General features: G+C 50.5%; 3 protein-coding genes, 1 long non-coding RNA gene and 1 other non-coding gene across 14 annotated transcripts in view; 3 read left to right on the top strand and 2 right to left on the bottom strand.

The window, feature by feature from the left end:
* LOC131102829 (myosin-11-like) overlaps positions 1–10,738 on the bottom strand; it is a 13,282-nt gene extending 2,544 nt beyond the window's left edge. The window contains exons 1-38 of one of the 3 annotated variants that reach the window (XM_058048398.1): positions 10,577–10,738; positions 10,187–10,457; positions 9,949–10,119; positions 9,521–9,677; positions 9,263–9,290; positions 8,813–8,912; positions 7,654–7,698; positions 7,482–7,574; positions 7,320–7,383; positions 7,138–7,236; positions 6,924–7,067; positions 6,678–6,773; positions 6,483–6,601; positions 6,267–6,419; positions 6,016–6,189; positions 5,761–5,934; positions 5,543–5,657; positions 5,279–5,472; positions 5,093–5,214; positions 4,941–5,010; positions 4,476–4,636; positions 4,286–4,394; positions 4,076–4,207; positions 3,800–4,006; positions 3,530–3,667; positions 3,341–3,464; positions 3,102–3,273; positions 2,819–3,031; positions 2,576–2,720; positions 2,292–2,498; positions 2,104–2,208; positions 1,850–2,002; positions 1,528–1,776; positions 1,238–1,450; positions 923–1,135; positions 573–734; positions 367–495; positions 124–212 (exon numbers count right to left, since the gene is read on the bottom strand). In XM_058048398.1, the coding sequence (XP_057904381.1) occupies positions 124–212; positions 367–495; positions 573–734; positions 923–1,135; positions 1,238–1,450; positions 1,528–1,776; positions 1,850–2,002; positions 2,104–2,208; positions 2,292–2,498; positions 2,576–2,720; positions 2,819–3,031; positions 3,102–3,273; positions 3,341–3,464; positions 3,530–3,667; positions 3,800–4,006; positions 4,076–4,207; positions 4,286–4,394; positions 4,476–4,636; positions 4,941–5,010; positions 5,093–5,214; positions 5,279–5,472; positions 5,543–5,657; positions 5,761–5,934; positions 6,016–6,189; positions 6,267–6,419; positions 6,483–6,601; positions 6,678–6,773; positions 6,924–7,067; positions 7,138–7,236; positions 7,320–7,383; positions 7,482–7,574; positions 7,654–7,698; positions 8,813–8,912; positions 9,263–9,290; positions 9,521–9,677; positions 9,949–10,119; positions 10,187–10,457; positions 10,577–10,728 (5,462 nt within the window). In that variant the 5' untranslated portion in view covers positions 10,729–10,738. Of the gene's footprint in view, positions 1–123; positions 213–366; positions 496–572; positions 735–922; positions 1,136–1,237; positions 1,451–1,527; positions 1,777–1,849; positions 2,003–2,103; positions 2,209–2,291; positions 2,499–2,575; positions 2,721–2,818; positions 3,032–3,101; positions 3,274–3,340; positions 3,465–3,529; positions 3,668–3,799; positions 4,007–4,075; positions 4,208–4,285; positions 4,395–4,475; positions 4,637–4,940; positions 5,011–5,092; positions 5,215–5,278; positions 5,473–5,542; positions 5,658–5,760; positions 5,935–6,015; positions 6,190–6,266; positions 6,602–6,677; positions 6,774–6,923; positions 7,068–7,137; positions 7,237–7,319; positions 7,384–7,462; positions 7,575–7,653; positions 7,699–8,812; positions 8,913–9,262; positions 9,291–9,520; positions 9,678–9,948; positions 10,120–10,186; positions 10,458–10,576 lie in introns of those variants that run through there. The other 2 variants (XM_058048397.1, XM_058048399.1) reach the window with 2 other exon arrangements.
* The window catches only part of hoatz (HOATZ cilia and flagella associated protein), a 24,885-nt gene extending 2,084 nt beyond the window's left edge, over positions 1–22,801 (top strand). The window contains exons 1-9 of one of the 7 annotated variants that reach the window (XR_009119508.1): positions 10–1,812; positions 1,955–2,024; positions 2,092–7,980; positions 8,438–8,613; positions 17,153–17,217; positions 17,322–17,420; positions 18,658–19,797; positions 19,937–21,360; positions 21,452–22,801. Coding sequence is in view for 1 of the 7 variants with exons in the window: in XM_058048621.1 (XP_057904604.1) it covers positions 11,730–12,185 (456 nt within the window). In the remaining 6 variants the exon portion in view is untranslated. The other 6 variants (XR_009119507.1, XR_009119509.1, XR_009119505.1 and 3 more) reach the window with 6 other exon arrangements.
* trnar-ccg (transfer RNA arginine (anticodon CCG)) lies at positions 4,672–4,744 on the top strand. The gene has a single exon. It is a non-coding gene; the product is annotated as a tRNA-Arg (tRNA).
* On the bottom strand, positions 18,134–27,164 carry gsg1l (gsg1-like). Of its 2 annotated transcripts, XM_058048590.1 has the most exons (5): positions 26,627–27,164; positions 23,151–23,198; positions 21,461–21,613; positions 19,144–19,255; positions 18,134–19,025 (listed from the first exon to the last, which is right to left on the bottom strand). In XM_058048590.1, exons 1-5 carry the CDS (start codon positions 26,913–26,915, stop codon positions 18,725–18,727), a joined length of 903 nt encoding a protein of 300 aa, XP_057904573.1. In that variant the 5' UTR covers positions 26,916–27,164; the 3' UTR covers positions 18,134–18,724. The 2 variants fall into 2 exon arrangements, with proteins under 2 accessions (XP_057904573.1, XP_057904572.1); XM_058048589.1 differs by lacking the exon at positions 26,627–27,164 and having other exon boundaries at positions 23,151–24,431.
* Positions 22,802–25,147, top strand: LOC131102942 (uncharacterized). Its single transcript, XR_009119518.1, has 3 exons — positions 22,802–23,400; positions 23,470–24,149; positions 24,705–25,147. It is a non-coding gene; the product is annotated as an uncharacterized LOC131102942 (long non-coding RNA).

Genomic DNA, 27,164 nt, shown 5'->3' with positions numbered 1-27,164 from the left:
GTTTGAACTTTGCGAGTTCGAAAAAAAATGTTTTATCTGTGAGTATGCATGTTTAATCCGCAAGGCATGCTGGGAGGTTTGTGTTAGCACGTCCCTACAGACGCAGGTATCTACTGTTCTCACTTTCCGGACGAGTTACTGGCGAGTTCCTCGGCGAGTTCGTCCCTCTCCGCCTCCATCTGCTTTCGAGCTCGCTCAGCCGCCGCCAGCATCTACGTAACAACCAAAGGAAGTTACAGGAAGTTGTACTTGATTGTTTTTGTGTACTGAATTTGAAACCCAAATGGCGGCATCCTGAACTTCGCCAGCAGAGGGCACTGTTGACCCAGGCTGGTGAGGGTCACACCCGGTCCAGTACTAAGGTACCTCATGTAGCTGCACTATGTCCGCCTCCATGGCCTTGGATTTCCGCTCGGCCTCTCTCGCTGAGGCCAGCACGTCCTTCTGAGCCGCACGGGAATCTTCCAGCTCCCGTTGGAGATCCTTCACCTGACCCTGAGAAGGCAGGACAAGAACTTCAGGCTAGAAGATAAAGGAACTTGAGGAAGATGTTTAGTGTTTTGCATACTCACCTGGATCTTGCGCAGCTGCTTGACGGCCTCGTCTCGTCCTCTGTTGGTGGCCTCCAGCTGGTCCTCCATGTCCTTCAGCTCGCCCTCCAACTTCTTCTTGCCGCCAGATGCCTGACCTCGCTGCTTCTTCTCCTCCTCCAGCTCGGCCTCCAGCTCACGCAACTGAAGAACCGGGGAGATACATTAGCTACAAGTACACACAAATGTATCTACAGATGATGACAATCTTGGATCAGTTCAATTCAAAGCCTGGCGTCCCACCGGGCTTAATCATAGGTCCATTGTTCTTCCATGCTTCACTGCTTTCATTCCTAAAAGCAACACCAAAGTGCGTGAGATCAACTCAGTACCTGCTTGAGGAGCTGCTTCCTCTTCTCCTCGCCCATCTCCTCCCGGGCCTGCAGCTCCCTCTCGTGCTGGGCTTTGAGGGCCTGACTGTTGACCTCCAGACGTAGCTTGGCATCCTCGGCGACCTGCAGCTCATCCTCCAGCTCCTCCATGTGGGCCTTCATCTCCTCCACAACGCCCTCCAGGCCACGCTTGGCCTTCTCCAGGTCATGGACCTGAAGTGGAGAAGAGAACCAGTAATCAGTAAGCTTCTCTAAGCGTCCTCTCACACAGTGGTCCTACAAAAGCAGTGTGAAAATGACGTTTCTGTGGCTTACACTTCTTCCCACGTCGTCTTTGGAGCTGACCAGGTCCTCCATCTCAGCTCGGAGGCCTTTCATGGTCTTCTCTGCCTCCTCCAGAGCCTCACGGTTCTCCTCCAGTGCTCTTGATAGAGCCAACACCTTGGTCTCCTTCTCCCTCGCCTCGGCCTCTGCTCGATCCCGCTCCTCTGCAAACTTACCGGACACGGCTCGCTCCTCCGCCAGCATCTAAGGAAACACGTGTTGGAAGTTCTAAAGCTGAGGTGCCCTGCAGTCCAGAAGGTCGACAGACACCTCAAGCCCACCTGATCAAACTTCTTCTGCTTCTTCTCCAGGTTGGAGACAAGCTGCCGCTGGCTGTCCAGGTCCATGAGGACGTCCTCCAGCTCCTGCTGCAGTCGACCGCGACTCTTGTCCAGCTTGTCGTAGGCCGAGGCCTTCTCCTCGTACTCGTTGTTGGCCGCCTCCAAGTCACGCTGCAGACGCTTCTTTCCCTCCTCCAGCATCTCCACAGAGCCCAACGTCTCATCCAGCTTCTTCTTGCAGTCTGCCAGCTGACGACAGGAGACCAGCTCATTGAATACTCCGTGGTGGGTCTGTTATGAAACTCTGTCTGATGTTCCTGACCTGAACGTTGAGGCTGGACGCCTGCCTCTCTGAGGCTCGCTTGGCCTCGCTCTCCTCCTCCAGCTGCTCCGCCAGACTGATCTTGTCCTCCTCCACCTGACGCAGACGGCCCGCCACGTTCAGCTTCTGACGCGTCTCCTCTGACAGCAGCTCCTGGAGAATGACGAGCAAGCACGTGAGGAGAGGTTCTTCATCACATGAACATCCTATTCTTAGACGAAGAACTCTTCTATGGTCTACAGGTCTCCCTTCACCTGTGTGTCCTGGAGCTGCGAGGACAAACCGGAAACATCTTTACTAAGCTTGATGTTCTTCCCCTCCGCTTCATTCAGTAGACTGCTCAGGTTGTCCACTTCCATCTGGCAGAGAAGAAGGAAAGGTAAGAAGGAAAGATAGTGTACTTGTAGAAGGTCGAGTCCCAAGTTGTGTTTTGAGGGCCTACAGTCATCTTGGAGACCCGCTCGCCCAGCTCGGTCCTCTGCCGCTCGCTCTCGTTGAAGCGTGAGTTGAGGTCGTTGAGCTGACCCTCCACCTTCTTCTTCTTGTGCTCCACGTCCTGCTTGGCGCTGGCGAGGGATCGAAGGTCAGCGCTGAGATCTGCAGACTCTTTCTCCAGAGTCTGCTTGGCTTTCTCCAGACCTGCTCTCACCTGGAGGAGCCAAGTCAGGCATTTGGTGAGGTTCTCCCTAGAAGATGTTTATTCCAAGTGATTGTGTTGATGTTTACTCTCTTGGCCTGCTCCAGCTGCTCAGAGAGTTCCTCCACAGCCTGACCGTGCTTCTGCCTCAGGTCTTGGATTTGGGCCTCGTGACTCCGCCCCTCCTCCTCCATGGCTTTCTTCAGCATGGCCACCTCCTGCTCACGCTTGGCCCTGCAGCCACCACAGACACGCCCAAGAACATCGCAAACATCAACGCCATCATGTGTCTTTGTGTGCGTTCAGGTCCACGGCGGACCACGCAGTCTGACCGAAGCTCCTGCTGGGCGGCGGTGGTGTCCAGGCTGTCCTCCAGCTCAGACCGCAGGGCGTTTAGCTCCTCCCCCAGGTCCCGACGGGCTGCCTCCACCTTCGCTCGGGCTGCCCTCTCAGCCTCCAAGTCCTCCTGCACCTCAGAGAGGAAGGCCTCCAGCTCCCGAACCTTCTTCACAGCCGCCCCGCGTTGGTTGCTCTCCTCGTCCAAACTGTGGACACCAAGCGTCATTGTGGGCAGGAGCTGGGGGACGCAGCTGGTCACACGTCCCGCCTTCTTACCGGGCCTGCGTGGCTTGCAGCTCCTCTTCCTTGGCAGCCAGCTGAGCTCGGAGCTCGGCTAGTTGGGCCTGCAGGTCAGCCAGCTGCTCGTGGAGCTCCGCCACCTCGGCCTCCACCTTCCTCTTGGCCTTCTCCATGTCCAGACGACCCTTCTCTTCCTTCTTGAAGCGTACTGGACAAGAAGAACACACGTGTTCAACATGCTTGTTGGTAGAGAACCTGTTCAAGAGCCGACCGACCCTCCAAGTCGGAGATCATGGACTCGTGCTTGCTCTTCAGTTTGGTCAGGTTCTTGGACTTCTCCTCCTCCTCGGCCAGGTTGGAGTTTAAATCGGCCATCCTCTCCTCCAGAAGCTTTCGCTCCTACAAGCACGAGAAATGTCAAAGATGTTCAACACGTCCATCAAACGAGACTACAATGTTCATACCTTCTGCAGTTTGTTATTCTGGTCCTCCATCTGGAGAACATCCTCCTCCAGTTTCTTCACCTTTCCCTCCACGGCCACCTTCTCCAGCTGCAGCTTCTGACGAGCATCTTCTTCTTCCACCAAGTGGGCCTCCATGGTCTATTAGGGGACATGAGCGTGTGAAGATTCAATAATGTTGAACATCTTGTTTCACGCTCAGAGCTTGGAACGATTGAGCAGCACTAGCCGAGGAGCTAAAAGCTCATTAGATGTTTGAACGAAGCTACGTACCTGCAGCTGCTGCTCCATGTCCTTCCTCTCCTGCTGCAGGGAGCTGCTGCGTTCCTCCTCTTCCTCCAGCCTGGCCTCCATCTCATGCAGAACCTCCTCCAGCTCCTGCTTCTTGGCCTCCAGGCGCACCCTCATCTCCTCGGCCTCGGCGTACAGCTCCGTCTCCGCGTGGAGTTTGGACTCCAGCTGCGCTCGTTCCTCCATCAGCTACAGGAACACACACACGCTGACTCACATCCTGGTTGAGATGTTTGGAGTGGCTCGGTGTCTCCTCACCTGCGTGTGTTTCTGGGTGATGTCCTTCAGTTCGGCCTCCTTCTTGGCCGCTGCATCTTTGGCTGCCTTGAGTTCCTCCTCCTTCTGGCCCATTTCCTCCTCCTGTCTGGTTACCTGCAGCAAGGGCTTCACCTGCAGCAGACCACAAAACCATCTCTTGAGTGTCACGTCTCTTGAGCATCAGTGAAGCTGTGGACCTGACTGTCCAACCTTGGTGAAGAGTCTCCACCACTGCCAGTTCTTCAGCTTCAGGTAACAGGCACAGTTCCTCTGGATGACCTTCATGGCGCTCAGCTGCTGCTGACGTTTACTGAAAGCCCTGAAGGGGACGGACGGACGGACGGACGGAGACGTGGATTAGGTACACCATCACCCCCAAGCGGAGACAGAAGTGTCGTACTTGCGGGCCAGGAAGCCCCTCGCTTGTGCTTGGAAAGAGATGATGATGACGGTGAGCTTGATGTCTCGTTCCTCCTCCAGCTGAGCCAGCACCCCCGTCCTGAAGAACATCTTACTCTGGCCGATGCGATACAGGTTGGGGTCCAGGTCCAGATGCTTCACCTGAAGAATGACAAACATCAGCAGGTAGGCATGCAGGCCCGGTGGCCTAATGGATAAGGCATCAGCCTCCGGAGCTGGAGATTGTGGGTTCAAGTCCCGCCTGGGTCGCAATATTACATCCCATAATCAGTAAAAGTACTTTTTACTTTATTTACAGAATATCAAAGTGGCATTCTTCAGTATGTTCCTCCCTCACTGGAAGAAGTTTGGACACCCCTGCGCTAAAGTTTCCACATCTCCGCCCTGCCATTAATGAGTTAGTCCTAAAGGCCTGACCGTCTTGATTCCAGCCCAACCTTCTCACCATCAAGCAGCAGGCCTGCTTCCCATCCATGAAGCCTTTCGGGATGGCGTTGGCAGCCAGGATCTCGTACCTGCACACACATGACATCCATTTCAAAGCAACATCTAAAGTTGGAACGTGAATCCGGGCTCGGCTAAAACGAGGCAGCACACCTCTGCCGGAACTCCTGGAACACAATGCGGTTTGGGAATCCCTGTCTGCAGATTCGGATGCCCTCCAGCACGCCGTTGCACCTGAGCTGCTCCAGCACCAGGTTGGCGTCCATCTTGCCCGCCTGACACATAAAGACTGAATGAGGAGCCGCTTTCAGGGCGGCGGCGTGAACGTGGAGGAGGTACCCTCTTCTCATGGTTGGGGATGATGCAGCGCACAAAGTTGGGCTGCGTGTTGTGCAGCGTGGTCATCAGCTTGCCCAGGGACTCCTTGTACAGCTGGCCCACCGTGCGGAACATCCCCTTCTTGGATTTGGTGGAGGTGGGCATGGAGCTGTCCGACATCTTGGCCATGGTCTCCAGGCCGACCACTCGATCCGCTGACGGGGAAAAAAATTTCAACCGTCAGCTTAAAGCTTCTTCCCCCGAAGGAGACGTCTGAAGCCTGACCGTCCTTCCAGAGGTCCTGGATGAAGTTGCTGGAGGAGTTGCTGAGCAGAGCCGTCACGTTGTCGTTGAGAGGGTCCATGTTCTTCGTCAGCCAGCTGGCGGCGTTGTAGTCCACCTGGGGGGCCACAACTGAAGCTAGTGGCAGCTTAGCAGAAACACGCCCCAGAAGAAGCCAAGGTGGGGTCTCACCCAGGTGGTCTCACCCACCCGATGCTCACCTTACCAGCGTAGTGCAGAACAGTGAACATCAGCTTATCTTTGTGCTGTTTGGGTTTGGAGAATTTGACGTGACCCGTGTGGGTGTTCAGCAACTTGTCCACAAAGGAGACGTCCGTCGCTTTGGGGAACCAGCACTCCTCGTCCAGCAGGGCCAAGATGCCCGGGGGGTTGTTCTACCCCCCCCAGACAGTATGTGATAATCTGCGTCAAGATCTGATTTGAGACATTTGTGCTTCACACGTGCTGGTCCTGACCGGCCTCTCGATGAGCTCGATGCAGGGCTGCAGGTCCAAGCCGAAGTCGATGAAGTTCCACTCGATGCCCTCGCGCTTGTACTCCTCCTGCTCCAGGATGAACATGGTGTGGTTGAAGAGCTGCTGCAGGCGCTCGTTGGTGTAGTTGATGCACAGCTGCTCAAACGAGTTGTCCTGAGAAACACCAAGGATGAGAAACCTCAGAGTAGCGACGACAGCAGCACATTTCAAAGATGGCCGCCATCCATCACCTCGAAAATCTCAAAGCCAGCGATGTCCAAGATTCCCAGGAAGGAGGAAGATTGCCTCTTGCTCTTGTCCAGGGTCTTGTTGACCCGGGCCAGGATCCAGCGGAACAGACGCTCGTACATGGCCTTCGCCAGCGCCTCCACCGCAAAATCAGCCTGGTGGACGGACGGTGAAGGCTTGGAGGACGACGCCAAGACGGGTTTCTGCTGGATTCTTACCTGCTGCTTGGTCTGAGCCTTCTGCACCACCTCGCGGCCCACCTTGATTCTGGGGGTCAGGAAGGCGCGGGTGAAGTCGGTCACGTTGATGCCTTGAAGGTGACAAACCTTCTGGGCAGCTGCCGGCGACCAAAAACATCTTCTCATGCACATGTCATTGGAAAAGCTGTCATGTGTCATCTCTTATTGGGGTACCCGTGTTGTCCGGCATGGTGGCCTGCTCGTTGTTCCTCTCCTTCTCAAACTTGATGTTGCCCAGCTGGAGAACGGTGGACACCACCTTTAACATCCCTGCAGGGGGGCGGCAGGGACACATCACATGCATCACCGGAGGGCCACCTTCATCTGTGTCGGCAGTTTTGCTCTACTGGCATTCCTGGTTCCATCCTGGAGTAGGACCTGAACCTCACACCTCCAACCGATTGTACTTCATGTCTGTACCTATTCTCTCCTCCTCTGTGAAGCCCATGATCTCCATGGCCTCCAGGGTCTCGTCAAACAGCTCGTCGTCCTGCAGACCAGATACCTCCACGTGTCCCGCCACCAGGAAACGATAGCTGCTGAAGTCCTCCAGCAGCAGCTCCTCTGAAGGAGTAAACAAGTCCACGCTAGGACACCTTCTGCAATTTGTTGGAGAGCTGAGAGGACGGCTCACCTTTGATCTTGTCTTTGGCTCCTGCCACCATGTAATAGAAGATGTGGAAGGCTCTCTCCGTGTTGGCCTGACGGATGCAGCGAGACTTCTCCAAGAGGTCTGATCAGGTCAGGAGAACATTAAGGTCTCGTTGCAGCTATTGATTAAAAAAAGAGCCAAAGTATTCCTAAACAAAAGGATACAGGTGTCAATGTTTGCCCCCACAAGGTAGCCGGTCACGTCAAAGTTGAGCTTGATGAACTTGCCCTGCCGACACAGGTGGTCACATGACACCCTTAATTACCGAGGGAACGCCTGGTCAAAATGGCGACGAGTGTCGACTTACGAACTGATGGAAAATTTACAAATCGTGACGAGTTGTCGTTCTTGATGGTCTTGGCGTTGCCGAAGGCCTCCAGGATGGGGTTCGCCTGCAGCAGCTGCTTCTCCAGCTCCCCCTGCAGGACACAAGCGGAGGCGCACGTCAGACCAAACCAGACGTACGTGGACGTACGCGGACATAGCATCGATACTCACGTAAGCCAGCGATCCCGCTTGTTGTTGCTGTTGTTGCTGTGGCGGCTGCAGAAAAAAAAAAACAGAATCACACATCAGTTTCTCCACAGGAATTCTTGTATGTGTTAAAATGGAGGTGGAGCACCGCAGGGCTGGGTTCTTGGTCCTCTATGAGTCCATACAAACTGTGTAGCACTGTCTGTCCTGGTCTAATCATTCAAGATAACCCATTCATTTTCTATAGTGCTTATCCTCACTAGGGTGGCTAAGGGGTATGCTGGAGCCTATCCCAGCTGTCTTGGGGCGAGAGGCGGGGTCCACCCTGGACTGGTGGCCAGCCAATCACAGGTCAGATATAGACAAACAATTATTCCCACTCACGTTCATACCTATGGACAATTTGGAGTGGCCAATGAAGCTAACCTAGCATGTTTTTGGAATCAGTTTAAAATACATAGGCCGTCTTCATGCCATTATATTTTGTTATGATGCTGAGTGTTACAACATTCCCATTTTTAAACGTTCCAAAGTTTGTGTTACGACGTTCTGTGTTGTGATTCTACGTTCCATGTTACGTAGTGTCATGTTTTCGTGCCATTTATGAAATTCCATGTTATGACATTCCGTGTTAGAAGTTTCATGTTCCGGTTTGTGTCAAGACGTTCCATGTTACTAAGTTTCATATTCCAATATTCCGTACTTCTGAGTTACACAGTTTCATGTTACAACTGAAATTTTGTGTCTCGACTTTTCATGTTACAAAGTTTTGTTTTCCAAAGTTTCATGTTATGCTATTCTATTTTAGGAAAAAGTGGCAAAATGAACCTAAATGGCTGCATGGTGGAGCAAGCCGCCGCCATGATGAAGGATCTGCTCCTACGGAATGGACAGTGAATAGTTACTAAGCGGTGTACAACATAAGCCTGCCTCTCCCTTCCTTGCAACGCCCCTTCCCGTGTCCAATGAATCACAGGGATCAAGGTAAGCAAGTTATTCTCTTTTTTTATGATCGTTTCATTTCATTCTTGGATATATTCTTATCCATGTGGGAGCTTGGGTGTTCATGGAGGCAGTCTTGAAAGGAAAGTGGTACACACACACACGGAGGAGTACATACGCTGTACTGCTTTAGACGTCAGATACACATAATACATCCATCAACCTTTCTTCAGACACTCACAGGGTTTGCTTCCTTTTTTCCTTTGTGCGAGGACGCGACGAGGGCCAGGTATTGGATCACCTTCTTGGTGTTTTCCGTTTTCCCCGCTCCAGACTCTCCTCTGGGTGGTGCCACAGAAATGATTGGAATATTCATATATATAATATTTTGACACTGATACGGACACGGACAGGAAGTGAAAAGAAGATGCTGGAGTGTGCTGGTGGGACTTGTGTCCACTATTTGGGAATGTTAGTGATGAGGTAGTTGTTCTGCACCAGACTCCTGCGTGCATGCCCTTATGGACCAGGAATGAGGTCTTGCTAAAATAAAGAATGAAGATTCAGACACAAGCAAGGACTCTCACGCAGCCTCTCACTGACTGATTGGTGAAGCCATGCGTGTCCCACTACTTGGGTCCATATGGGGAGGTGGGGGGCCGGGCGGCATGCCTGTTTATGTTTGACTCACGTGCAGAGAATGGACTGATCCTCACGGTCTGCGGGGGCACCGAGAAGGGAGATGGAAGTCAAGCAGAACGGACCAAAGATGAGCAGCGAGGACACGAGAAGAAGAGATTAGCCTCTATGGCGGGTGTCGTCCAAAAATAGCAGGTGGAATCCATCTCCACCATCTGCTCCATGTAAGGTCATGGTGGAGCCCCAATGGAAGGCGGGGATGTGCTCCGAGGTCACGCTAGGCAGGACACGGCTCCTCTGACCTGCTTACCTTGCATCATGTTCCTGTAGGCGTTGTCGGTGATGGAGTAGATGTGCGGCGGCACCTCGTGACGCTTCTTGCCCTTGTACATCTCGATGATCTTCTCCGAGTAGATGGGCAGCATCTTGTAGGGGTTCACCACCACGCAGAAGAGACCGGAGTACGTCTGGCAAGGACACACAGGATGCTCGTCGTCAAGGTCGATGAAGATATTAAACGTGAAAGAGTTGAGTGGAGTGGAAGTGTGAGAAGATAAAGCACAGTGAGATGGATGACTTCAAAAAATGCTGGAGGGAGATCTTGACCTCCTGTGATCCTCACGGTTTTAATATGACTCCCCATGAAGGATTGAGTGGAAGCTCATCCTGAGATCACACACTTAGATCTTCTTAAATATATTAAAGGTACAATGCTTGTCTAGATAAACATCTGCTCACATAGATGAGGCTGGAGAAGTATCTCTCCCGCAGGTTTTGAAGTACGGAGGCCTCGTTGAGGAAGGTGAGGGCGGCCATGTCCTCCACCTTGCTGAACTTGGGCGGATTCATCTTCTGGATGTCCTCCTTGTTCACCGTGGCCTTGCGGCCGTTTGACAGCTCCACCAGAACCTGCGGACCACCACCGTACCGTAGCGTCTTTTGGATGGAATGTCATGACTCTCAGACGCGTCGTTACCTCATCGCCCTTCTCCTCCTTGATGCTGGCCGCCTCGAAGCCCTCTCTCTCTGACGGCACCCACACCATCTTCTTGGCCGCCCAGTCGGCCTGCGCCACGCCGCTGTTGCGGAAGTCGTTCTGCAGGAACAGGAACTTGCTGTCGTCCGCCGCGGGGTCCGCCATGTCAGAAATGTCGGAGTCGATGTGGACCTCCTGTCTGGAGTGGAGATGGTCGGCGGATGCTGGCTTGGATTGTGCCGGGTCGAGTAGAGTCGGCTGGATCTCTGGCCTGTTGACAGAAGAGTTAGGGAACATCGAACAGGAGCATCTTCTACTTGAGGGATATCAAAGAGCATCAGAGGTTCGGGTTTCATCAGCCCGTCACGTCTCCATACGCCGCTTACTTACTGACTCAACCCGCCTGACCCTGATCCTGCCCGGAAGCCACGCGGAACCGCCCTCCGCTTCGACCTCCCATTCAAAAGACGCCAATAAATCATCCAGAAGATCCCCGAAAGGATCCCCGCTATCACAATGATCTGCCATGCAGGAATGCCCATGTTTGGCTAACCCTTGGCTCCTGTAGCCCGCTAGCGCACAGCGATGTTAGGCACCGTGCACGCTTCCCAGACTGCCTTATAAGGTGCAGCCTCAGTGTCCAGCCAAGCGGAGCGTTACACCAAAATGGCGACATGCCACCGAGGGCACCCGAGGGTGACCACACTAAATCAAATCTTACATCTTTAATTAAAACCAGAAAATGTCTTAGCAATAACACAATAAACATTTCAGCATTTGTCAACACAAATGCTAATTTGGGGTTAAATCATCTTCAAATTCTATAAAAAGCGTTCTTTTCCTCAAAAAAAGAATGTACCTGAAGTGAAGCGGACAAGTTTAAAGAAGGAAGAAGAGCATCAACATCATCAGACTCACCGGTCTCAGTGCAGGATGAAGGATGAGGACCAGAGAGGTGAAGATCTCATGGCAGGTAGCGCCACTGATACTGATACTGATGAGGATGTCTGACCAGGATACCTGGGCCATAGCAGGACACTAGACCAGCCTATTTATTCCAAATTTGGCAGCAACGCCAGCCCTGTCCATCCAGCCAATCAGAGCAAAAGGGCAAGTGGAACAACATGACTTTTTACATGAAAAGCTTTAACCTACCGTGGTGGCCAACTGGATTACTTCAGTTCATCCTTCTGCCTCAACAATCTCTTTTAAAGGTTTTTAAGTTTACGATAGAGTCATGTTGGTGTTTTTAATGTGTGAAATTGAATTATATGTGCTACAGTTTATTGTTAAAATAGGTATTATAGTGTTTCAGTAGTACATATTGCTCATAAGTACACCTGAAGCACTTTTTCAACGACTTCCGCATGACCACGTGAACCCGGAAGTGAATTGATTTGACCGTACACAGGCGGGCTCATCTTCTTCCGCGTTCAGTGCGGTTCCTATGGTGACCGTTCGAAACAACGACGTACCCTCCATTTCTTTCATTTTAGTACGAGAACCCTGCTTAGTGAGGTTTTAAAAGGTCTGAAAAGTAGTCATGGCTGCCCCTCCGGAGTCTCCCGTGAACGGCGACGCTTCTAGCGACACCCTCACCGTGTTTAGCGGCTCTTGCCCGGAGGACGTGTCCCACGCTCGGAAACTCTGGAGCTCCTTGTGCATGGTGCCCCCGCTGGAGTCCCGCCTGGTGGCGGCGGACATCCCGCAGAGGTTACCGGTGTCCCGGCCGGAGCGAAACGTCCGCCCGGAGCCTTCCCGCCCGGAGCCACCGAACCTGTTGGCCGTGCAGCAGCGGCAGGAGGAGCGGAAGAGGTACCTGTCGATGGCCGCCCAGAGGAAGGAGACGCTGGCTCTGCTCAGAAGGCAGAGGGAGCAGAGGATCCAAAAGGAGCTCCTGTCTGCGGCCTTCAAGCCCAAACCCCCCAAAGAGAAAGTGCCCAAAGAGAAGACCTGCGAGTTGGACGTTGACAAGGAGCTGGTCAGACAACTGGAATGAACGACACAGGTCAGAGGCCCTTAATGCACCGTATAACACAAGTATAAAATACGTCCGAATGATATGGGGACATATTGTGATATATGATTTAAAAAGGGACAATATTAGAGAATACAAAGAGTAAAGTGGCTACAACTTCTGACCTGCAAACTTTGTATTGGCCAGCAGGGGGCGACATACGCTCCTTAAACGCTTAAACTTTGGTAAGCCTGATTGAACAAAGTGTCAACAGAATTCCTTCATGCTTAGTTCATGAGTAGGCATGTCACATATCTCATTTCATAAATATGTCACTGAAATATAACATGGTACTGTGTACCACATGACCAGGCCATTTCCCGGTAATACTTCCCAGTAAGGAGCAGTTAAATCAGCAGGACATGGCTCCATGGCTTGTGTGGACGTTTGCTTCCCATAATTGGACAAGCAAAGATTGACTGTTGACTTTTCCAAACAGAAGGAGCCCACGTCTGTTATCTCACTTTAACAGATCCAATCCTGATTAATCCTGATCCTAATTCCCCAGTGAAAGTCCTCCACCAGCCCAAAGTTGGCGCTGCTTTCACTTGAAAGTTCAGCACCGGATCTGAAACAAAAGCATCAGAGCCATTTTCCATGCAGACGACAGCATGGGCTGATTCCACTCGCAGGAAGGCGCTTACGGCGTGGAAAGTCCAAATATGCCCTGAATTCCTCCCACATGCTTGCAGTCGTGCATGATGTATTCCCTGTAGGCTAGTCCCGAGCTAAGTCGGACCTTAATAACACCCATGAATGTTAAAATTGCAAAATGGAGCGCTTTTGTAAAACGCTAATAAAGGTAAACATTGTACCCCTGCTTCCCACCAGAAGCCTGGAAAGCTCCCACACTTGGTGGAGGGAATGTATATGAAACATTAGATGGACAAAGACCTGGATTTTAGATTTAAAATCTGCACACACTTCCACGGAGCCCAGGGAACTAGTGAAGTGCGGATCAATACTGAAATATCCATACTTCCGATACCAGCGCTTTAAGCTCTAAAATGGATTGTGAAATGACAATATTGATCGATACTTGAGTGATTTGAGGTAATGTTAGTGTATTGATACGATGACCGATCGTGAACGGACAATCTAGTCGTCATTCCTGTAGTTCATCATCGTTTATTTCAATACTTTGGAAATATCTTCATGGGAAAGTCAATGTTGTCAAAGTGAGCTCAGGGGAAGTTACCACAGGCAGGAGGAAAAGGGAGCGCTTGGTTTGCTCACCCACACAGTGTGGGTATCCTTGCCTCAGCTATTTTTAATATTACTATGAAGATTCTGATTATGCTACATATGCTGAAAAATTCCGTAAAGGGTCAGATGTCCCAAAAATCCTAACTCAGCAGGATTGGGAAGTCAGTTTGATGAAATGATGTGTTGGCGCTGGAGTGTGAAGATAAACATCTGCCTTCTCCGCCATCCCAAGCATCGTGTGTCTTCACCCAAATGAATCCAGCATCTCCAGTTGGCTCGCTGCTGGGGGTGTCGGCGCCTCGTAGAATTCCTATCAATATCCATATTGGCGCTTCAGCTGTTCGCTTCGCTCCACGGCCGCTTGCGTGAGCGATGAAGCCGGAGGAAGCCAGGAGGCGGACTGTGCTCCAGAGTCTTCATATTTCACTGCTGATGTTTCCCGCCAGGCCCGAGGAGACGATGCAGAGTGGAGGACATCCAGGTGAGATGTGGAGCTTTTTCATGATGCTGTTCAGGCGCCATCAACCTGTGGCGTTCCATTAACGGTGAAGTCCTGTGAATGGGAAAAAAAACCCCAAAGAAGAATCTTCTACACGTCACATCTCTCCTGAGTTAGTGTAAGTCTTCCCTGCACTTCATCATTTATTCATGTTGCAGCGTCTGTTTGACTGCTGCTGCTAGCGTGCGGCTAATTCCTCCTAATGAATGAGTGAATGACGGCGGGAGAAGGAGGCCGGGGACGTTCACCCAGGACAATGGATGCATGGCTCCACGGCGATAAAGAGCGTCGCCACAAATCACGCCGTGCTCTCCAGGGCTGCCTGGAGGCAGCGGAGAGACAGGCGCCGCCTGTAAAAGCGACACGGCTGTTTTACAGCCCGGCGGCCTTGTTAAAAGTCCGCTTTTCAAGAACGTGGCCGCACTTTTGACTTTGACACGTCCTTCGCCGCCGACACGCCGAAGCCTGGCGGCCTTTTCCTCGGAAGGCTGGCCTACTGAGCGCCCGCTCTCTGAATAATGGAGGACTCGACGGTTCAAGGACTTTAAAATAATGGGAGAATGGCACCTGCAACACCAAGATGGCGGTACATTCTTCCTGTTCGCCCTCGTTCATTCAAGTCGTGTTTTTATTGGACCGCAGTGTCTGACTGGATGGGACAGCTCTAGTCTGACTAGATAGGACAGCTCTAGTCTGACTAGATAGGACAGCTCTAGTCTGACTAGATAGGACAGCTGTGGTCTGACTAGACAGGACAGTCTAGTCCAGGGGTCGGCAACCTTTACTATGAAAAGAGCCATTTCACCCACTTGCCCACTAAAGAAAAATAGCCTGGAGCCGCAAAACGTTGTATGTTTAAAACAACATTGGAGGGGAAAAAAAAGACGAGTTGGAGTACTCTTGCTAGTACTGGAGATAAACTTTTGTTTTTAAATGAGCTCTAATTTATTTTTTAGAATCGTCAAATAACTCATTAATAATAATTAATAACTCAAATAACTCAAAGTATTACTCATTTCCCTTCATGTTAACCTGTCAGAGAGAACTGGATAGCATCCTGTCTGCTCATTCAGTCACCAGTCAGAACTCAGTCAGGATGCATTCATGGTCTCACACAAAGTTGGATTTTTGTAAACTCATAACAAAGACGTGCATTTTCACCACACGGGTGCTAAAAAATATTCAAGCATTGCAAAGGGAGCCGCAACAAAGAGGCTGGAGAGCCACATGCGGCTCTGGAGCCGCGGGTTGCTGACCCCTGGTCTAGTCTGACTGGATAGGACAGCTGTAGTCTGACTAGATAGGACACCTCTAGTCTAGTCTGACTGGATGGGACAGCTCTAGTCTGACTAGATAGGACAGCTGTGGTCTGACTAGATAGGACAGCTCTGGTCTGACTGGATAGGACAGCTGTAGTCTGACTAGATAGGACAGCTGTGGTCTGACTAGATAGGACAGCTCTGGTCTGACTGGATAGGACAGCTGTAGTCTGACTAGATAGGACACCTCTAGTCTAGTCTGACTGGATGGGACAGCTCTAGTCTGACAAGATAGGACAGCTCTCGTCTAGTCTGACTGGATAGGACAGCTCTAGTGTGACTAGATAGGACAGCTGTAGTCAGACACCCTGGTGCCAGATCCAATCTATTTATCCTGTAAGCTCCAAGCTCTGTTGAAGCGTTCAATGAATCATTCAGGCGACGCTGAGATGCTTCTGGAGATCCTTCACGACAAGCGTGAGCCACCACCATCATCATCATCATCATCATCACCACCATCCTCTGCATGGTCTTTCATGTCCAAGTCCTCATCGTGATCAGGCTGACTCTTTCAGGCTGCCATTTGTTCCACTTTTTATTTCACTTGTAAAGCGGTTGCTGACGGTTGCATCATGAAGGGAGCGCCGGGATGGAGCAGAGAGCCCCCCCCCCCCCCCCCAACAGGAGGCAGGAAAAGGAAAAGTTGAGTCCAGTGAAAGTTTGCTTTGGAGAGGAGAACTAGCTAGCTAACCTGAATGAAGGCATCACGCTAACCTACAGTATTGATGGCCGCCTCCGCCTCCTGGCGTCCGTGAGGCCTCCTCCTCCTCCTCCTCGTCCATGGTCCAGACGTCACAGAGATGGTTCATCTCCTTGGCTGGGCAGTCACAGCCATCCTGGCTGATTCTCTGACGACCATCACGCCTCGCCTCGTGGAGCATCCATCGTCGGCGTCCGCCGAGACGCCATGGATGGCGGTGACGGATGGAGCCGTAAGACATCCGTAACGGCGCTATGCTTCAACGTGAAGCTGCTACTCGGGAATTTCTGGAAACCAAGATGAGACGGGAGCGTGGCCATTTGATGTAATGACTCATTCCTCGTGAAGTGATCTCCGTGTTAATACTCCGATAAGAGCATGTCTGAGAGATAATAAAGAACCCAAATGGAGTCAGTGTCTTCTTCATCTCAAGGTCTTCTGGAGACTTGGAGAATGTTTTTTTCCAGCAATGGATGTCATGTCCGATATTAGCTTCTTTATGGAAAACTGATATTATGCATGTTGTTCTTTTGCTGATATTGGCCCGATTATTATCAGACATCCCAAAAATCCAAAAAACAATACTTTTTTATTGCAAATGCTCCTCAGAAATTAAAGGAGAATGACAGCGTTTTGGAGAGCAGGAAGTTGTGAAGTCAGAGGAGCAAGTAGTGTGTGAATATAGACATAGACTCTATAGGCCAGTGGTCCGGTCCCGGAATCCTCCTTTAAAGCGAGCGGCGTGTTTAATGAATGGAAAAGACTTGTCCGCTGTTTTGACGAGAACTGATGAGGCTTTAAAAGTTATGTTGGGATTACGTCCTCTCAAACCTTCCCAAAACCTCGGAGCCAATTTAATCCCGGCTGTTTACAATCTGCCAGCCTTATGTAACACACTAAAGCTGCAACACACACACACACACACACACACAATGATGTCAGTGCTCTTGGGGTCTTTGTGATGAGCATTTCCTTTAATTGAAGCAAACACAAACGTCAACACCACGTCAACCGGAACCAGGTTTTGATGACCTGGAGCGTTTAGTCGGGTGATTTTTCCAGCGACAATAACTTTAATCATCACTTTTTTTTTCACTGATTAATTTTCAAGCAGTAAAAGATTAATTTTCTACTTAAATCTTAACCTTCGCACTGTGGTCTGCTTCAGCCGTGTATGGTACCAACAATAACAATAACCATCTATAATATTTTACACTATTTACAGGCGCCTTTCTGGGCAGACATGGGGAGTATTTGCACCAAGTCACAGTGGTGAACATCTGGATAAAGGTATGGATTTTTAGAATCTGACTCGCCACAACAAAACTGGAATTTTTCCAGACTATTTTAGAAGAATCTATGCATGAAAGATCTTTTTTTCCATTCCATTCCAGAGGTCCGTGCCGCATCCGGAGGTTCAAGGACTTGGACTGCAAGGATGGCGAGCGCGTTAACCTTCAGAGAGGATGATGTGGCGGTCCGTCATGAAAAAGGTGGCAGAGATGTTTGTGGTTTCATATTTCATACGTGATGCTGTTGGGTTCCTTTGCATTATTGGTATTGGTATTCTTTTGCGTTATTATCACGAGACACCGACTATGTGTTTCAATCCACTCATTTCTACGTTACACTCTTCTGCACTCTATGTGTATGCTAGCGGCCCCGCCTCCCCCCGCCCCCCAACAAGACAATGACTCGGTGGTTCTCATTCCGTTCTATGGAAGAAAGGCGCCACGGTGCTGAAACCAATGCACAGAGTGAACCATCTTCCTCCAAAGATATTGCATTCATTTTCATTTATTAAGCGATTCATTATGATTCATTATCGATGATAAACATGAATCGTTTTCATCTGTGACAGCCCTGACAGTCGTCACCTGACGGTCGTCACCGCACCACAGTTCCAGTATACGAAGAACCAAAAACACCTGTATGTATATTATCTTATGGTGATGTTTATTCATGTGCATATTCATTGAAAATAGATATGACTACCATAGATGACCAGCGGACACCACAGAGATTTACCTATCACCGAAAAGCTTCAACTCTTTGGTTGTTACACAATGTTCTTAACAATGACACCTTCATGACAGTAAAACTATCAAACACTGACGACGAGCCTCGTCACGCCATCTCTGGATGGGGAGTCGGCGCTAACAACCTCAGCATCAACGTCTGACTGAACATCTGTAGTATTACTCTCATTCATATATTTCATTTGCTGCAAATACTTTACAAAACACAAAGCAGCTTTTTGAGGAAGTCGACCGTTGTTTACATACGTGTTTACATTCAACTGCATATAAAAGAAGTAGATTCAAAGTGCTATGTGTAGCATCTTCTCCGAAAAGTCGCTATGAAGTGATGTTGGAGTCAGAGTGAGGCGTCATCTCACGGGATGCAAACAAAAATCATTCATTGTTGAATCTGCTCCTGTGCGGACGGTGTTAGCGTAAACACCGAATGTACTTTAATGTCATGAAACTGAAGTTTTGTTACTTTTATTGAACTCGGGTACTAAACCATCTATGCTAGCCACCCAATGGAGCCGGAATTATGCTAGGAAAAGCTTCCTTCCATAAAAATAAAGGGTGTGAGTATTCATAGTATAGAGTACATACATATGTTGTGGTATGACTATGGTCATATACCCTAGTCATCATCTTACAGTATGTTATGACGTATAAACAAAGTATTTTTTTTCACCAAGTCTCTCTCTCTTACCAGGTTTGGTTACGATGGTAAAATAAAGGCGGCCCCCACATTCACATCCGAGATCGGAACCGGCTCAGGCTCAGCACTGCTCCTCCCCCAGCGAGTCCGTGTTCTCGCCCAAGTCTATGGAGGCCGCTCTCATCTTTCCCCGCCCCGCCCCGGGGTCGGGGCCCGGGTACACGTCCAGGGCGCCGGAGATGGACTGCAGGGAGCGGTCCCGGAAGTAGTGGAAGGCCTCCTGGTCCAGGAAGTTCTGTTCCTCGCGGAGGCCCTGCTCAAACAGTTTGCGCTTGTGGCGGAACTCGATCACCGTTTTGGTGTAGGAGTTGAGCGTGGTGACGGAGGCGGCCATGCAGCACGTGAAGGAGCCCCAGGCCATGCTGCTCGGAGGAGAAGACGTCGTGTTACTGGAAGGTTCTACTAGGTTCTAAACACGGGGGAACCAATGCGGTGACGTCTGTGGTGTGTGTGACACCAAATGAGCACCAGAGGACGTACCAGAAGGACCACCCATAGTCCCAGCTGTGAGGCCTCCAGTCTTCAGGACCCAGACTGACTGTGATCTGGAACACTTGTGTGTACATCATGTGGGCCACCATACCTAGAAGACCTGAAACACACACACACACAGCGGTACATATTCTGCTAGAAGTTACTTTCACTTGGGAACGATTGTCCCAAAACGTTGCGTCCATCATTGTCTCCCCCGTGGAAGCGTCCCTCAGTTCCGAACACCAAATGATCTGCTGTCAGGCCTCACTTAGAAGTCATCGCTAATAAACCGGAGCAGCGGTAACGATGCTAATTAGTCATCATACAGCCAGCATTGATTGAAGCCGCCGGTGCCATCAGTTACACGTGTGGCTGTAATCACTCTGCCTCTTACACGCCATCGACCCCCGCCCACCGTCACACTGTGTGTGTGTGTGTGGCGGTAAATAACAAGTGCCCCCCCAGATTTACAGCACGCCATAAAAAGAGCATCATTCCTCCTCCAACCTTGATGTCGCCGTCCTTTTGGATTTCCACGAAATGCGCACACGTGCGTCACATCACGTGATTGGAAAAGGGCGACGTGGTCGCTGGGAGTTCATCCCCCTCGACGGCGAGAGCAACCGACTCTTTATTTGCCGTCCGCTCAGAAGCTATGAGGTGAGTGGGTGTGGCTTGTTGGTGTGTGACTTCCTGGCTACGGCTTTGGACGTTTTACGCGGAATTGGAGAAATTCTTAAATTCAGTGTTTGTGTCAAATTGTGCAAAAATCCTTTGCTAATAGTTCATTCATTCGCAGGGGGTGCTGGAGCCTATCCGAGCTGTCTTCGGGCGTAAGGCGGGGTACACACTGGACTGGTGGCCAGCCAATCACAGGGCACATATAGACAAACAACCATTCACACTCACATTCATACCTATGGACAATTTGGAGTCGCCAATTAATCACCTAGCATGTTTTTGGAATGTGGGAGGAAACCGGAGTACCCGGAGAAAACCTCCACAAACTCCACGGGTGGAGGGTGGAATTGAACCCTGGTCTCCTAGCTGTGAGGTCTGCACGCTAACCACTCGTCCGCCGTGCAGCCCTAGTTCATGTTTAATAATTAATTCATTCATTCATTTTCTACCGCTTTTTCCTCACGAGGGTCGCGGGGGGTGCTGGAGCCTATCCCAGCTGTCTTCGGGCGAGAGGTGGGGTACACCCTGGACTGGTGGCCAGCCAATCACAGGGCACATATAGACAAACAACCATTCACACTCACATTCATACCTATGGACAATTTGGAGTCGCCAATTAATCACCTAGCATGTTTTTGGAATGTGGGAGGAAACCGGAGTACCCGGAGAAAACCTCCACAAACTCCACGGGTGGAGGGTGGAATTGAACCCTGGTCTCCTAGCTGTGAGGTCTGCACGCTAACCACTCGTCCGCCGTGCAGCCCTAGTTCATGTTTAATAATTCATTCATTCATTCATTTTCTACCGCTTTTTCCTCACGAGGGTCGCGGGGGGTGCTGGAGCCTATCCCAGCTGTCTTCGGGCGAGAGGCGGGGTACACCCTGGACTGGTGGCCAGCCAATCACAGGGCACATATAGACAAACAACCATTCACACTCACATTCATACCTATGGACAATTTGGAGTGGCTAATTAACCTAGCATGTTTTTGGAATGTGGGAGGAAACCGGAGTACCCGGAGAAAATCCACGCATGCACGGGGAGAACATGCAAACTCCACACAGAGATAGCTGTCTGCGCGCTAACCACTTGACCACCGTGCAGCCCTAGTTCATGTTTAATAATGACCTATATTAATTGTCTAATGGCGGCCCTGGCTGATGACCTCATCATAAATAACCATAATCAGTAATCCATGGATCATGAAACCCTCATGGATGCTTTCCGACTTCATGTTCGTATCGCTTGTAGGGTCGAACCTCCATGAAGATACTTGACGTTTCCTTTTGGACGTCCCGGCCTTGGCGGCGGTCGGCTGGCGTTGAGGGTAAGAAGACCGCGGCCCGCTTGTCATGTGAACAGTCATACTGGTTGCAGGCGGCGCCAGCTTCTTGGGTAAGAGGTTTAAGACCACTTCAAATCCCTGGCGGCCAACAGTGACCCCGGATGACCTCTCACGAACCTGCATCGCTTGCCGCGTTTCCGAACAAGTGATGCTGGCAAGACGGCTACACAGGGACACGCCCACGTGCCCAACATGAGGTGTGCAGCCGTGAAGGTGCACAGGTGGGAACATTAAAGTTGACTAATAAGTGTGTGTTTGTTGTGTGTGTGTGTGTGCGTGTGAGAACAGCCATCTTACCGGAGAGCACGGTGAAGACGGCGGCGAAGGCGTTGAGCTTGAGCCCGTCGATGACGTTGCTGGAGTGGAAAAGCTCCAAACACATGAGACTGAAGCCGACCACCAGCAGCAGGATGTAAAGAACCTCGGACACCACCGACAGCCACAACACGCCTGCACGCCGCACACACACACACACACACACGTGACACCAGGTGAGCTTGTCATGCATCATCATCACAGTACCGGGAATACTGGGAATACCCTGTATCCATTGTATTTGTCGCTTGGAGGGGAGAAACGTGAGCTTTGCAAAACTGAACGGCGCAGCACAAAAAGACGGATGTTTGAAAGCGGCGAGGCCACAGGGACTTTGGCGCCGCGACCCGCTTTTTTTTTTTTTTTTCCCTCCCCTCCACGTGTTGGCGGCGGACACGGCTCAGCCTCTGCAATCGTGAGACTCACGACACAGAATTTAAAAAGATTATCTGCTCTGAGCGAGATGAGGTGGAGTCGCAACGCCGCCCTCCCTTTTCCGTTCCGCACTTCAAGTGTCATAAATACTCTGAGTTACTCCATAAATAGCCTCAGAAACACAATCATAACAACAATAATAACTCATAAGGTCTAAACACACCTTTATTATCCCAAAGTAATAATAATCACGGGATATGAATGAAGAGGCGGGACACAAACAGGAAGTACTTTATCAGATTGTACCTCTCCCGTGCATCATTACATCTTTAATTATGTTTGTGTACAAAGGAGTTTTCTTTTCAGAAGACGCATATTTTCACATCCAATAGGAAGTTTATGAACCGGATTATTGTTCTGCTAATATACCGTAACGCAGGCATGACCGTGAATGAATCATTTCCATACGCTGAGATAGATTACACTGACGGTAGACGGCTGGACCGTAGAGCCGTAGCAACCGACGTTCCATGGATGATTCGCCAACAACGTTTATGCTATTCCATTCATTGTTTTTGGATTTACAAATGGAAATATCATCTGATTTCAGACTCTCAAATGGGAATATTTTTTAATTTTTGCTATGTTGCCGACCAAATTCGACCAACTCACTGAGACGCCACATGGCGATGGCGTCTGGGGCATGGTGTGGCCGCTCGGAGCGTGTACCTGAATACAGTGCACCATACTGTCGACTGCTCGGAGCGTGTGCCTGAATACAGTACACCTTACTGTCGGCTGCTCGGAGCGTGTGCCTGAATACAGTACACCTTACTGTCGGCTGCTTGTAGCGTGTGCCTGATTACAGTAAACCTTACTGTCGGTTGCTTGGAGCGTGTGCCTGAATACAGTACACCTTACTGTCGGCTGATCGGAGTATGTGCCTGAATACAGTACACCTTACTGTCGGCTGCTCGGAGCGTGTGCCTGATTACAGTAAACCTTACTGTCGGCTGCTTGGAGTATGTGCCTGAATACAGTACACCTTGCTGTCGGCTGCTCGGAGCGTGTCCCCGAATACAGTACACCTTGCTGTCAGCTGTCGGCATCATTGTTTTTTTTTTCAATTAAAAAAGGTCACAATTTACAAGCAAAAATGTCTAGATAGAATGATAATATTTTATGGATGCTAACATTCCCTCCATCTACTTAAAAAAAAAAAACCCAACCGTGTGAGACATGACTGCTTTTCCTTGAGCCGGGCAGGCCAAGACGCTTAATGACGCTCATTACTCACCCCTCTCTGACGCGGGGGCCAGGTCAATGAAGCTGCGACACTTCTCACCTGAGAGAGGGAGGAAGAGAGGAGATAAACGAGGCAGGAAAAGAGGAATGTGAAAAGGTACAAGGTGAGATGAGCTGGGAATGAAGCCGAGGGCGGAGGGGAACAGCGCCCTGACGGAGCGACGAACGGGATGAGATGATGAGGGGATGAGTTGCAGAACGAACATGGGTGGAACACACTTGTAGCGTCGGCACTTGGCAAGGTGATTGAAAACATTGGCGGTTTTGTGTTTGCCGTCGGTGTCCAATGTGTGTTTCCGTATGCTGAGCAGGGGCGTGGCAAGGCCAGGCATTTGAGACGGATTGGCGGTTAGGCCAGATGGAGGATGCTTCGCTCACCGGCTCATTTACTCCCAACAGGCACAATAACATGATTAAAAGTCAACTCTGAACCCCCAACATCACTTCCTGTCCGCCACCGATTCCGCTCCTCTGGAAGGTAAACTGTCTTAAATGCTTTATTTTATCTACTTTATTGGAGAATAGGCATGTCAGGCTGACTATAGGGGTGTTATTTCTCGTGCAGATGCCTCTAATAAAGTTCTAGCTTATTTAGAAGATTGTAAAAAAAAGTGTTTCCCACAGGACTGCAATGTATTTGTGGAGGACACACGAGCAAAAAGGAGTACAAAAAGTACGAAAAGCAAAACAAATATGTTTAGAAACACAAATCAACTTCCGCTGTCGACCAAGACGGACGAAGACGAAGATCGTGCTGTCATAACAGAATTGCCAAAAGTCTCTAGATAAGTCGCCATTTTTGAGAAAGCGCCATCTGGTTATTCTCTGGCAGAGCGGGGTCATCAGAGTTCCAGTGAGTTTATGGTGAACATCATAGCGCCAAATGGAGTCAATGAATGTTCGGGGAAACACCGCGGCCAGCCGAAGCAACAAAGTATCCCAGCAGCGCGGTGAAGCTCATCAGAGGAAGCAGTCATCCATCATCTCCAAGGTCAATGCAAAAAAAAAAAAAAGCCAAAACAGGTGAGCGGGGCGGCTCGCTGCAATAAAAGCGCGTTTACGGCGAGGCGGCGTCTGATTAGGACATGAATCTGAAATGTAATTAAGAGCGCCAGGAGGCTCATCTGCAACCTGACGTCAGGACCGACGACCGGCGCCATCAGCATTCACGACACTCATCGTGTCAGCAGCCATCAGCGTGCCGTGATTAAAAGTTGCTTTTTATGAAATGAATGCTCAGCAGACTGTTTCATCATGGGATGTCACTCAAGCCATTATCGTGGCGGTGGTGTCATCGCTCAGCTTTACACCCAACGGGCCACGCCCGCTTCTTTAGGTACACGCTCTCAAGAGCGCATCCTTCTAATGCCGCAATCGATGACACGCAGATGATGACATGTCACCGGGAGACGAGAGGGATGGCTTTACTTCAGTAAAGATGGGGGGAATTACGCTGAATTATTGGCCAATAAAGCAGTTTGTGTCAGTGACATCAGCCGACCAATCAATGCTCACGTCCTGTCTGAACTCCTGTCCCTCGTTTTAGGCTCCTGCGGGACACCGGATGAGCTTTCAGGCCATCACAGGACGGCGGAGGTGTTAAGGAACGTTTAATCATCCCTGATTGGTCGTGTGAAGAGAGGCCTTTAGCTGTGGGTTCATACCAGCATGGGACAGGTACCCACTCTCACTTTTACATGGTAAATGGTCTTTCACCTTCAAGGAGCTCAATGCACTCAGATACTGCTAACATCTACCTACCCATGACGCAGCATCAGGAGCGCCTGGGGGTTCCGTATCTAATGTTATTAAACATATTTGGTTCGTAAATCGGTTTTCCGTGCTCGACCTATGAAAATATTTCTTTCATAAATCTTACGTGGCTTTTCGTGGTCGGGTCTGGAGTCAAGTCAGCATCATTTACTGTACATTACAGGACCGCTTGTCACAGCTTTGATGGGTGACGTTCCGAGAGTAATATGACCAGAAACATTTGTGACAAAAAAAATGTAAATTAAATTATTAAAGTCTTATTATAGCCTTATTAAAGCCTTATTATAGCATTATTTAAGTCTTATTATAAACCTTATTAAAGCCTTATTGTAAGCCTTATTATAGCCTTATTCAAGCCTTATTAAAGCCTTATTATAGCATTATTTAAGCCTTATTATAAACCTTACTTTAGCCTTATTATAGCCTTATACAGCCTTATTATAAACCTTATTAAAGCCTTATTTAAGCCTAACTATAAACCTTATTATAGCCTTATTAAAGCCTTATTAAAGCCTTATTAAAGCCTTATTATAAGCCTTATTAAAGCAATGAAATGGATGAAACGTATATGCTGCTCACCACTAATCCCACATCATGTAAGATGGCATTGGACAAAGTTCACTTTTGCTTAGCAGCACCCAGCTATGGTGCATTCAAGGAGGTGCGACATTGCAACGTTCGCCAAAAAAAACATAATCAGTGAGTGAAGCATCAAGCCATAACATAGAAAGAATGTGGACTGGTACATTTGCCAATGTATCATCACATAGTTACACATTAGTAAATATGAATATAATAAAGGCTGAATTTTCAGACCAAAAACTTTCATGCACGCACGCACACACACACACGTGTCCTGTAAAGCTGATCATGTACTCTCACACACGGTGGATGGACGCATCAGATCGTGTTGGGCATCAGCGCGGGGTTCCCTCCTGTCACGCAACAAGACGACAACTCAAGCCGCAGATCCAAACTTGACTTTTCAGTGAAGTTTTTGCGAGCTGAGAGAGTTTGACATTTCCCTTAATGCTGGCACTGAATAATGCATGAATCATTGTGACAAAAGCCCCGCGCATGGAGGAGGTGGCAATCTATGAAAGTCTACTTTGGTGCTCGTCCAAATGTGGACAAAGTCTGTGTCCCAACACGTTGGAGGCGGCAGGGCCCCCATGGAGGCAGCACGGCTCCATAGAGGGCCGCCAAGGACGCGGCAGGGTCCCAAGGAGGCTGCAGGGACCCCATGGAGGCGGCACGGCTCCATAGAGGGCCCCCAAGGAGGCTGCAGGGACCCCATGGAGGCTGCAGAGACCCCATGGAGGCAGCAGGCCCCCAAGGAGGCTGCAGGGACCCAACGAGGCGGCAGGTCCCCCAGGAGGCGGCAGGTCCCCCAGGGGGCGGCTGGGCCCCCAGGGGGCGGCAGGGCCCCCAGGGGGCGACAGGGCCCGCAGGGGGCGACAGGGCCCCCAGGGGGCGACAGGGCCCCGGGTGACAATGGGTGACACAACCCCAACAAAATGGACTAATATATATATATCAGGTGTCACTGGAGCTCCTTGATCCAACTTTGGACCACAAGCAGCAGCACTTTCTATCCCCAGGCTCCTTGAACGCATCACTCACCTGCCTGTCAAGCCATAAAAGTTCACCTCACAGTCACGCTCCAAAGTTGAGTCACCATGCGCGTGCACCCACCTGCCTCGTGGATGTTCTCCTCACACGAGTACCAGATCCCCGTGTGGAAGCGGCGGAAGAGGAAGCGGTCGTCTCCGGTCTCCCAGCTGTAGTGGACCTTGCTCTGGTCCGTCTCGTTGACGCCGTAGTCGATGCAGTTGTGGCGCCGCTGCTTGCTGCAGTTGGGCTTGGGGACCCGCTGGGTGCCCTCGCACCAGTAGGTGGTGATGAAGGCGGTGGTGGACAAGAACAGGGCCACCAGGTTCAGGCCCACCGACAGCAGGGCGCGACACTTCCGCGTCGTCTTCATGCTCCCGGCACGGCGGGTGGGACGCGCGTCACGGCCGGAGCGGAGGAGCCATGGCGGGGCCGGCACGCACCCACGAGGGGGACCGCTTCTCCTTCCTCCCTCTTGGTCCTCTTGGGGTCCTCTCGGGGTCCTCTCGGTTGGGGGGCGAGGGTCTTGCCGAGGAGAGGACAGACCAGGCGACTTCTTTCGTCCACTTCGCTGCGGCTTGTGAGGACACTTCGGTGGGTGACGGACGCACGCGCACTGACG

Source organism: Doryrhamphus excisus, chromosome 15 (assembly GCF_030265055.1).
Source record: "Doryrhamphus excisus isolate RoL2022-K1 chromosome 15, RoL_Dexc_1.0, whole genome shotgun sequence".
In the NCBI taxonomy this organism is placed as follows: Eukaryota; Metazoa; Chordata; class Actinopteri; order Syngnathiformes; family Syngnathidae; genus Doryrhamphus; species Doryrhamphus excisus.
This window is presented reverse-complemented; position numbering and strand designations above follow the sequence as displayed.